At 38.5% G+C, this 12403-nt stretch overlaps 1 protein-coding gene across 1 annotated transcript in view; it reads right to left on the bottom strand.

The window, feature by feature from the left end:
- Positions 1 to 12403, bottom strand: part of LOC104373133 (protocadherin-23) — a 121656-nt gene that overhangs the window by 103467 nt on the left and 5786 nt on the right. The window contains 2 exon segments of the mRNA XM_086612498.1: positions 7027 to 7159; positions 8156 to 8234. Coding sequence (XP_086468624.1) covers positions 7027 to 7159; positions 8156 to 8234 — 212 coding nt within the window.

Genomic DNA, 12403 nt, shown 5'->3' with positions numbered 1-12403 from the left:
AAGAAAACAACTGCAGCGACAGGGTAGGAATACAAACAAGGAAAACTAAAATTCCACAGTAACCTCTCCTTTATGAAAGAGAACTTTTTTTTTTTTTTTTTTTCTGGTCCAGTACTTCTCTTTCAACTTCTCTTTCTTAGGTCTTATTTCTGCAAGATGAATTCCCTGTTCTGGTTTTCTTATCATCAGTTCCCTGAGAAACATCCTGGTATGCTACAGTGTCTCACCAGAATAATATCACAATGATTAAGAACACCTTCAAAACGAGAAATGTTTTTTCTTCCCAAGCACAAGTCTACAGCTGAGGTTGTGGAAAATATAGTCTGAATTGTGTCTGTTGTTAATGATCAGGAAAAGCCTCCACTTACAGATATCACACACGCCCCTCCAGAAAATGCAAAATGGGAGCTTGATTTCTGCCGCAGTCCCTGTATGAACTGAGCTATCAGGAAAAAAAAAAAAAAAAAGGGAACACTTACTTTATTAATTTCTTTGCTTTCCTTGAAGGATCAAAAAAATTGTGTTATTTCCAAAGAATGTCAATGTTTCATTCAGTCTGCAACACTTTGGTAATTTAATATTTAATTTGAAAAAGGAAAAAGCAATAAAATAAACTTCAGGTTCGTTCTAACTGAAAGCCTGTGTTAATTTTTCAGCGCAGACAAGGCAGGATAAGATCTGAGCACTGAACCAGAATAAGTGTGATAAAACAGCTAACAGAAACCACAGCTCTGGGGATGTGAACCAGAGAAGATATCAATAACAGCCTAATCCTGCTACTACTTATTATGTGCTGCTGGTCTAAATGTCAAAGCCATACTGACGATTCAAAAAATTCACCTAGAAGAACTTCTGACTGATGGTGCTGGAGTTACTGAAAATTGATAAATTACCCCAAAACACATAGATTTAAAGAACAAATTAAAGATGACTCTACCAAATTAATGTTTGTATTTTAAGGTTCTTAATAATTTATCACATAAAGATTATCTATATTATTGATGCCACAGCTAGAAGAGATTAATATGCTTAAAGCCTCTCAGAACATATAAAATCCTCCTGGAGTTGTCACAAATACACATGATGCTCCCAATATCTAAATCTGTGTACTACGTTACAGTTTGCAAGAAGGTCTACAATGACTGCACATATGAGGTGGACGTGTACTATTCCAGCAAGCTGCATAATTCTAGAGGAGTTATACGCAAAAAAGTTCTTGAAGTTCACATTTTAAACAAGACTATACAAATAACTAGAGCTCAGCTTAGGCTGCTGTGTCTGACTGAATCCCACTTTCATTATCCTTTAATGGAGAAGTAACACTAACTACTTTATTTTTACAAAAGAATATGACAAGAATCTTGAATGGGCAGGTTACTGTATACTGGGCAAAAAGCACACAGATATCTAAAGAGAAGAAAGTGTTCTAGATGTATGGGGCTATCAGCTTAACATCTAGCTCTGGAAATGGACCTTTTCACAGCAAGGAACAAAAACAAGCCAGCCTGCCTATCACTTTATCAGCATGTCCCCCTTTATGGTTTGCAACAAAAATATTTACCACTTTAGAGGAAATCTCTTCCCTGAGATGCGTTACTCTCCTCTTCCCCACCCACTCGCTGCAGAATTTAGTTTTTAGATCACAGTTTGTTAGACAATGGAAATTAGTATCAAACAGAAGCCTCATATACCTACACTCTTACATTATTGTGTTTTAAATGACCAGAACATATTGAGCACGTGAAGCACCTCTAACTATGACTCTTTCCAAAAGATGTGGCTGTAACTTATGGTCAGTTCCTGTCTCACAGCTAGAAGAATGCTCCTGGAGATCAGTCTCGAGATCGGTGTATTTAATGCTAATCATATGGAGTTTCACGTCATTACAAAACCATTTGCACAAAGCCTTAACTTCGTAACACAACTGTTCTGGGTGAGAATCCTTCACTTTGACAGCGTTCAATTGCATACAAGAGAAAAACGGATACATCCCTTTGCTCTGAAAGCTTAATTGAATTTCTGGTAGTTTGCAGAACTCTTCTTCAATCCTATCGACCAGTGGAACTCACAACAGCATTCATCCCCAAACTAAAATTCCTTCTTTTCTCCTTTCAATTATGTTCAGCACAGTAATCGCACACGTTTGCAACACAACTCACACAAACCTAAACACTCTGCAGGACTCTCTTCAGAGACAATTAATCACGTTTCCCTTGGCTCTGGTTGTCTTTCCCTCTGACCACCAAGTCACTGTAATGACAAAATGCCTTTTATTTCCTGGCTACTGCTGATGGCAGCTTAATATTCCAGTCTCATGTCTGTCTGTTAGCCTGCCTCCTTCTTAGACCTTACGATGGTTTTTATCTTTCATCAGTACTTTAACTACTTGAGTCTTCTTCTTTTCTCCCATTTGGTACATGCATCAGCAAAATTATAAACAAAAGTAGGCTGAATTATAGCCACCAAAGATCTCATACTCATACTTAAGAACTTCACAGATGCAAGAGGAATAGGACTAAGATGTTTATTCTCCCCAGTCACAGTTCCTATTTCTTGCTTTTTAGGGATGCATCTTACTTAATTCAATAAATATTAATTCTGAAAGGGATAACAGATATTCAAAATATTCAAAAGTCCTGAATCTTCTAGAACATTTTTAAAAGTAGGATGGCGAATATGACAGATGATTGTCTGCCTCTTGAGGCTCTCTGAAGGCTCCATTAACAATTCCATCCAAGAAAAGCACTTTTAGTACTGCACAGTGAGAATATCCGTGCTCACTGTGACAGTCCAGGAATCTTGCCTGTAAACAACTCATGAACTTTGTCCAGCATTTGGAAATTGTTTTATAAATATTGTTTTTTCATCAAGTAACTCTCATATACACCATTTTCAAGCATACCACCCCAACCAGAATGACTGGCCATTGAGAGTAACAACTGCTTCATTGGGTGAGGCTGATCAAAGTCAGGAATGAGTTTTCTCCTGCTTGTCCACAAGGAGGAAGTGGAGAGAGCAGAGAATACTCAAGCAAGAAAAACTCACTAAGAGCTGATAAAACACAAGCTTAAAAAGACTTGAAAGATGAGCCTATATAGGGGGCAGTCTCAGTAATTTTCAGAGAGAAGAAAGAAGATGTGGTCTTATTTGATCGGAGACACCTTAAGATTCACGTGAGAACAAAATATGTGAAAAGCTTTGTTATGAAGGAAACCCAGAAGATGCAGAAGCCAAGAGGAGCTGGGCTGAATCCCAACAGTCACTCGAAAGATTTATGGTGTCTCCAGAAGGTGCTTAGAGACCCCACGGAGGTTCAGATTCCAGGGGCTTAAAGAATGTATAGCCTAATGAAATAAATCCCTAACACATCAGCCCAGTGAAACGTCCCAACGTCCCTTCCTAGAGGAGGAACTCTACTAGAAACCCCAGTTAACCTGTATGTTATTAAAAAAAAAAAAAAAAAAAAAGAATTAATTCACATGCGAGTCTATGAGCCAAGAGAAACATAGACGGTTAGCCCTGAGAGCAAGAAGATGAGATTTTAACAGTTGTGAAGCGTTGAGCTAATGCTCAGAGGCTACATTGTTCGGTGGATTTTTTCCTCAGCATCACATGGAATAAAGCTGAGCATCTGCTATAGGCCTCCTCAGTCCCAGAGTTAGATTTGAAGATATGCAGAGAGAATTATAATGCTTTTGGAGAAAGAATATCACCAGGAGTCATTTCTTTATGAGGAGCTTTAACGTCTCAGAGACTCACAAATCAATTAAAATAATAATGCCATTGGACATGAATACTCTGGACCATGTAATTATACCTTAAGTGTAAATTAAACAGAGGAATAAACACAAGTTAGTCTGTATCTCAACATTTTAAAATTAGAAATACGTAACTTGAAAAATTAAAGCAACAGTTAACAAAGACAAATTAAAAAAGTATTTTGGTGATGAGAGAAGTCTGATTTCAGTCAATCATGATACAAACATATAGGTATTCCTGAACAGAAGAGACTAAGCAGAATTGGGTGTGCTAAGGTGAGAAGATAGCATACTGTTAACATTGTGCAAGAGCCGAAGGAGTACCTTCCTCACTTCTGGCATCAGCAATGATCATGGCCATCGTAACTAGAATGAGAATACAGGAATGGAAGTTATGCATCTTAGAGTTAAAATTCAAACAGCATTCAAAGTGGGAGGACCTGTCCTAGAACTATTAAACAACTGGCAAATAAAACTAGAAGCTTGCAGCCACAACCATTCTAGGTCTTAACAAAACCACCTCTCTTAAAAATATCAAATGGAAGGACTACATTTAGAAAAGGAGAACAACTGAATGTGACCACTATAATCCTCTCAGCCTGACCTAAACAGATACAGACTTTAGAATATTTCAAAGAATATACAGAAGATAAAACATTTTGCCAAGTATCTCAGTATCCTTTCAGTAACAGATTTTTCTAGACACACAAAGCGTAATAGATCTAGTTGATCTGGATTTAGTAAAGCATCCGCTAGAAATCATACTTCTTTACATTTTTATATAGCACAAGCAACATTGCCATTAATCAAAGAATCATACAGTAAACAAATAGGTAAAGAAGAAATTAAAACAAGATGTCTTAAAAAAGGGAAGTAACAAATAGGTTGCTTGTATTGACAACCAGCTTGTATTGATAACCTATTAATTAACCAGAAAAAAAAACAAACACAGACATAAGCACTTCAATAACACTCACCAGTTCTTGAAACTAGAAAGCCCTGTCAATGTAGAAGATCAAGAAGATCTTTTTATAAAGAAGAACTAAATGACCGAAGTAATAAAAATAGAACCACAAAATATTAAATTACATACCAACAAACCAGTATTATTTGCTGTAAGCTGGTAATTTATTTATTGAAAACTGAAGAGGAGGAAATAAAATACAGGGATGACTATGAGTCAAAGTAATCCAGCCTAAAAAAAAAGATATATACAAACTGATTTACGTGAGATATTACCAGTTAACTATTAACATTCTTGTACAAATAACTTATCAGTTCCCATTTGGAAATACTGAGTACGGATGATGGGGCAGAGAGAGAATGAGGAACAGAGGAACAAGCCTACCTTATAGACAAGAATTAAAGAGTTTGACTTGTTAACTTAAACAGAGGTTGATCAGAGACACGATTTTCTTCCTGACGTATTTATAGAGGGTAAATATTTTTTTCTCAGCCCTCTCATTGGAGTTAAAAGTAGCACCTCCACAAGAATGAATAGTTAAACTGGACAGGGAAGCTGAAACTGAGAAGACAGTTTCTAACCATGGTACTTGCTTGTGGGACAACGTCCCAGCCAGAGCAATGGGCAAAACCCCAGAACCCTCTGGTGTTAGAACAGAATTTCATCAGCTGCCAAGCAGGATTAGCTGCAAGATATGAGCCTGCACATACAAGCCTGCAAGTGGACTAGACACCTCTGGTGGTCCTGTTAGAGCTAAACACTTGATGAAACTACTGCCCAGCCATGCATTTCAGAAGACGCAGCAGTTCTGCTCCGCTTTCCAGAAATGTGAGGTGAGCAAGGGGAAGTGTAGTCACTGGGAGCCCTTGGGGACGGCAGGTACCAAGAGTTGCACCTGATAACCCCAGCAATGTTTCTCACTTTCATCCATAGTTTCAAGGAAAAATAAGGACGACATAGTGCTTGCTCATAGGCCTAAAGCACGGTTTCCATTATGAGGAATTAGTAGGAATAATGCCATAACATAAAATCAAAGTCTCAAAAAGTACACTTCAAGTGGTCCCAATAAAACACAAAAGACTTCAAAAATCTCCCAGGAAACATAAATGTTTTTCAACATGGCATTTCAACCACAGAGTTTTAGAAACTGTGGGATAACTTGTGTCCCATAACCGCAGGGTTCTGGAAATGCAACACATGTTCTGGTATAACTCCCAAATATTGGCTTGGGTCCTCCCTGCAAACAACTTCAGACAAACATTTCTGAAAATTAAAAGCAGTCAACCTTTCAAAAAGTGTGTTTCAACTGTCAGGTCTTTCCTCCCTCCCTCAGATACAGGCACAAATGAAGATTTTTTCAAATTATTTTTTTAAAAAGTAATTATTGATGAGTTCCATGAAAATTTAAACCTTACTTATTTAATTGCAAATTACAAACCTAAGAGAATTGGGGTTTAATTTTTTCAATGGAAAGAGAAAACAAAAGCAGCCTGGTATCAGAGCAAAATCGTTGTAAGACTGCAGCACTGCCAAAATTATTGCTAAAGACATCAACTTCAAAGTCAGCTACAAAAAGAAAACAAGAAACAAATTCCAGGATATGGAGTTTTACTTTAATAGTAACAAAAGGAAGAAAGCATACAAACAAACAAACAAGAGAGGCCAAATATATGGGGGGTTGGCTTCCGCCTTTCTTTTTAAAACCAAAATGAAATGCTCTCTCTTAGACCCTTCAAAAATTATACGAACGTAAATCTAAAGGAAAAATATTTTTTTTTTAGGTTGTGACTTTGTTTTCAAATTAAACTTCAGGGGAAGATAATTATTCTACTATCATTGCTGATGGCAGCACATATTTTAAAATACGTTACATTAAGAAGTTCTGTGCTCTGGGAAAGCAGGTCACATTCGTACTGGAGTTTGTTTCATCCCCTTGCTCCTACAGCGTCATGCACACAGCACTCTCTCTTCCCCTCAGAAACCCACAGACATGCATTAAATAAGCTGGGATTTTCAAAATCCAGAGAACTCGAAAACCCCCCAAAGAACAAGTCGTGGCTGATTTCATCGCAGCTTATGTTCCTAAGCTCCCTGAACGCTTGTGCAACAAGAGCTTTTTTGAAAAGAGCCTCCCTGTTCCCCACTGACTCACAACTTGTGCAGCCTTCAACTGGCACGATGTTGTCGTATAGCATTACCATATGGTAGCATTTTACACTTCCTTTGCACAGGCTTACACACCTACACAAAGCAGAGGGCAGGCACGAATTACCAGGTTCAGTCATTTTTAAAAACAAGCATTACTGAATCTTGAGCTCCGAGGTAAACAGCCACTCCAGTTTGAGCAATGTTTGCCTCATCCTGTTTCTGCACTATGAGCTGGAGCCTGGATCCTGACGGGGTTCCAAACACCGACTGGCCCTTGGTACTAATGGTGCTAAAAAGCAACACTAGAGTAACTACAAGTGTAAGCAGAGTGTTCCCCAAGAAATCTGAAACACTTCCAGTGAACTCATCCCTCAAAACACTGTAAAATCAATGTCTTCATGAGCAAGGGTAACACTAAAGCACACAAAACACTCAAAAGAGGAATCAACCTGTTGAAAACTCAGCAAGTGCTGAGTTAGTACATTCAGGTTACTGCTCCCTTTCTCCCAAATGTAACTGCAAATTTTAAAATTTAAATTCTGTGTTGATACATTCTTGAGATTAACAGATTTTCTAATAGCACACCAAAACCCCTGTCTACACGGCATCCACTTGTGGTACGACATACAGCATAAGCATTAACAAAGGGATAATCCTTGTCCCAAAGAGTTTATTCTCCTCCGTTTGGGAGCATCTTAAGACAACTGAACATCTTTTCAGAAGAAAACTGCAGACATGCGTTATTGAGTCCATGCCCATGTAAGGGCAAAGAATCAATCCTACAGAAATGTCATTAAGCATCATAGTGATAGAAGTACCAAACTGAAATGTACCCATAAAATTAGCTAATAATAAAAATGTTGGAAATTTCTTACAGAATCAAACCGGACAAATGTTCAAGGCAATAGCCTATCAAAAGATTAATAATGTATCCCTAAGTAAAAATAATTAAGTGCCTATGTATCTATGGAGAATGTTTAATATGTAACCCCATTTGTGTATGGAAGCGGAGAAAAAGATATCAATATATCTGGGATTTTGATAACAGTCTATGAGAAAACATAGTTTCATACAAACAACAGGTCTAACATCAATGCAGTCACACCACAGAAGAACATTTGGGAGAAAAGGCTCTGGTAAATCATTACTCTGGTATGGCTGGACATGAATTCAGAATTCAAAGCAACTATAAAACATAGGAGGAAAAAAAATGTGTAAAAAAAAAAATGTATTTATTGGCGTTTTACACATTTGAAAACAAAAGATCATGTAGAAGGTAACATACCAGAGGCTGAGCGCAGTCATCTCCAGCAGTTTCTCTGGCTGGCAAGATACATCCAGTTCCTTGGACGCTCCATTAAACCCTATGTGTTTGTTTATAACCGTTAAAAAAAATAACAGGGCATATACAAGTTGTTTGTCTCGCATATGTTCAGTCAGACATTAGTTAAAAAATTGCCCTTCCTATTACCCCTTTCCCAGTACCAGATGTAGGCACAAGCCAGTGGAAGTGGAGCAGACATAAGCATGACAACTTAATTCTCTGCATGAGGGGAGTAGCTGGGGACGGGGAGGGGGAAGGGGAGACAAAATCACTTTACGCAGCAGTCCCACAAGGTCAGTGTAGGAGATTGAGACATCTGTCAAGGCTGGAAGTTAGTACATTTGCTTTTGTAACAGCAAATATTGTTGGTGCTGCAACAGTTTTATGCTTGGAACAGCACAGCCTGTGAGTACAAGTAAATAGACATGACAGTATCCTGATTTTATTTTAAGTCATACCCAGCAGGAAATGGAGCTAGTAAAGTCTGGCTTAAATGTAATGCTTGTTTTTGTTTAGTGCAAAAGAGAGGAAGAGACAGAACCTAGAGCTGCATCTCTAATGCTGTACTTTCAGTTACAGAACAAAAACCCACTTTTAAACAAAGCCCTATTTCAAAGTCCATAGATTTGATCTATCTAGAGTAACCTATGTATCAATGGGAAGCTTGTGGAAGTGAGGAAATAACAGTCACAAAAAAGAGTTGCAACATACGCATCACCCCTTAAGATATGTTCTGTTAACTCCTACTGTCAGATGCTATCTTGATGCCACCAGCAGGACTGGGGAAGTGGTTGTCCCCCTGTGCTCAGCCCTCCTGAGGCCACACCTCAAATACTGTGCTCAGTTTTGGGCCTCTCACTACAAAAAAGACACTGAGGTGCTGGAGTGTCCAAGGAAAAGCAATGGAGCTGGTGAAGGGTCTAGAGCACAAGTCCTGTGAGGAGCGACTGAGGGAACTGGGGTTATTTAGCCTGAAGAAAAGGAGGCTGAGGGGAGATCTTTTCACTCTCTACAACTACCTGAAAAGAGGTTGTAGAGAGGTGGGGGTCAATCTCTTCTCCCAAGTAACAAGTAACAAGCAACAGGACAAAAGGATATGGCCTCAGGTTGCACCGGGGAAGGTTTAGAGTGGATGTTAGGAAACATTTAATCACTGAAAGGGTTATCAAGCTTTGGAACAAGCTGCCAGGGAAGTGGTTGAGTCACCATCCCTGGAGGTATGTAAAAGATGTGTAGATGTGGTGCTTAGGGACATAGTTTAGTGGTGGACTTGGCAGTTCAGGACTCCATGATCCTAAAGGTCTTTTTCAACCTAAATGATTCTATGATTCTATAAAGAGTGAGGCTTTGGGTTGTACTAAGTTTACCCACATAAAAAAAGCCTAATTAAAACCTTCTTTCACTACTTGATTTAAACAGGACTGAATAAGGAATAGGAATTGACTTTGCACACAGCACAATTTCATCATTAATCCGCCTGCTTTGGTACCTAGTTCCTGCATCTACCCTGAAACCCTAACCAAGTAATTATCAAGAGGAATCGGCAAAGATTTTACATCCAAGCACAGCCAGAAAGCACATGGATCCTTACAAACACCCCTTCTGCATTAGAGTGCATTAGCAGTTACTGTACTACATTTGGTCACGTATGTGCTAGAATACAACTGCTTCATCTGCTGCACATATATATATATATATGAAAATAAAATTATATATATGAGTTTATATAGGAGAGCAGTTCAGTACAAAAAGGTGAGAAGTATCTGCACATCTTCTGTTGCAATGCTAACTACATCACCACTGGACACGTTTTCCAGGCATGATGGAAACCCCTTGCAATTCTACATTCATTAGCGAAGAATGATTTCACCTGAGTGCCAATGAAATTAAAAAGCTGATTTTGTACAGAGGAGTCTCAAAGAGTTTAAAACTGATTGGATGAACTGTGATTTACAAGTAATATTCTCAAAAAGTAATACTTCTCCTAGAAGAAACGCTCTTTTACATAGATTAGTAAACTTTATGGATTGACAGCAAGAGTACTATTTTCTATCAAATTCTATAAAAAGTGAACTTTCTTCTACTTTTGTAGAAGAAATTACTTTCACCTTTGTAAACAAAGCTTAATTTTGTATTTTCACCCACTGCACATTTCAGCATTCAGCGTTCAAGACCAGCTACCACCCAATGCCAACCTTTCAGCTAACAGGAATGAGTACTGGAAATGAGATGAAGAGGTGATGTAACAAACGTGTGAAATCACAGGCAGTAGGGACTGATCATTCTCTACATCTACAGGTTCAACACAAAGGGACAATTCCTCGTGGAGCAGGTAGCTGATCAGCACACTCCTTGCTACAGTACATTGTGGCTGATAATATTTGGGAAAAACTGAGGGCTAGGCATGTTTCACAGAAAAAAAATTCATGCAGGGTGACAAATACGTAGAAACCCTGTCTTGCTTGGGATGTCCCTGAGCTGAAAACAGTTGGAGACCAGGAATCCATTTGGGAATGATTCATGTATGTTTGCCCCATTCTTATACTCATCTCAGGTATACGCTCTTAGCATCTATGAGAAAGAGGAGATGGGGCTCCATGGGCTATTGGTCTGACACAGTGCATACATGGGCTTTTATGTAGAACTCCCGTGCCAAGTGAGCCATCAGATATTTTCCCCCAGCTGCTGTCTGTGCACCCGTACTGCTGACACCTGCAGCAGGATTTGGATAATCCATCGGACAGAGCGCCCCACTCCTCGCCACAGCAGTGCTCACATCACTTACCGTTTCACTTTGAACGTGGAGTAGGGGTTGCTCAGACAAACTCCACCATTAATGCACTGCAGAACAAGTTTCTCCAAGCAATCCACATGTACGTTGAAGCCCATAAAGCTTCTGACGAGGTTCTAAATCAAACTCATGCATTTTAAAAGAGAAATGCAGATTCTGTAAATCATTGGTGTTTTTTCAGCATGTAATTAGAAGTTTGTTTTCAAGAATGAATTGAGCAGCAAAGTAAAATAAAAAGGCCCATTCTGCAGTGTGTCAATCTGTTTGCATAGTAAGCTGGGACTTAAGAGATTCCTAACTCATCTATCTCCCAATGCTTTAAAACCTTCCAGGAAAGACTAAGCCTTCTGCTGACCTAGCAATTTAAGAAAATCTATACGGATGATAAACTGACATTACTATTTGATAACTGAACAGACAGACCATATCCAGCTATTTATAGCTTATTAATAATTAGCTCGAGTGTATTACAAGACGACTGCTGAAGTCAGCTCTTTGTGTAAAGGTGAACACCAGCAAAACCACCACATTTCTGAACTGGAATGCCTTCCATCTAAAAAACTAGCTCACAGTCATTACTCCAGAAGGTCAGTGGCCATGAATGAACACTTACTGGACACTTCACTGAACGTTTATTCGTTACGTTGCATAAAACTCTACAAACTTAGCAGTCAAAGGTATTGAAGGACTCTGTTTGCCACTGGTGATCTGAGAAGTCTTTTAGCTAATATTTTAATACAATCTTGAATTAATCTAATAATTTTAATATTTAAATGTAATTACTCTGCAATATAAAGCACATGATTAAGACTCTTGAACATTCCTCTTCCACTACCCCAAAGCTAGGGATACATCTAATTTCTCTAACAACAATACCTTTATCACGCATGCCTCTTTTTTCATCATGTAGATTCAGTACATGGGCAGGGGGCAATTACTTACCTCTGGAGATCTGTTTTTTGCAGGTGTTGGGAAAATTTAACACTTGCCACATTTAAGAATAACAACAAACTAAAAGCAGCAAAAGCAAAAGGCTTCTACCTCCCATTTCTCACATCCCTGTATTTTCAGGATCAGAGCTTCTTACATTTCCAAAGCATCCATTCTGTGTTGGATGCTGACACTGAAAGGATTGCATCAAGGAACAGACTCTCATTCTTACAAACATTTCAATTATTAAACGGAACGAGTTTCCTACTGTTAAAAAGCTAGAGGGGCGACATAATTAGAATTCTTGAGCAAAAGAATATATAGAAATCCTGTTCAAGTTACTTAAAAATAATGATTAAAATAATGTATTTTGTTTTCTGATTTTTTTCATTTTTCTCCCTTCATGCAACCAGCTCAGCACTGCAATCAGCAGACTACTGCACAGCTTCAGAGGCATTTATTATTCTCTGAACCCAGACCATCTACTT

The sequence above is a fragment of the Tauraco erythrolophus genome, chromosome 5, assembly GCF_009769465.1.
Source record: "Tauraco erythrolophus isolate bTauEry1 chromosome 5, bTauEry1.pri, whole genome shotgun sequence".
Classification (NCBI taxonomy): domain Eukaryota; kingdom Metazoa; phylum Chordata; class Aves; order Musophagiformes; family Musophagidae; genus Tauraco; species Tauraco erythrolophus.
The sequence above is the reverse complement of the archived record's forward strand: the minus strand, read 5'-3'. Positions and strand labels throughout refer to the sequence as shown.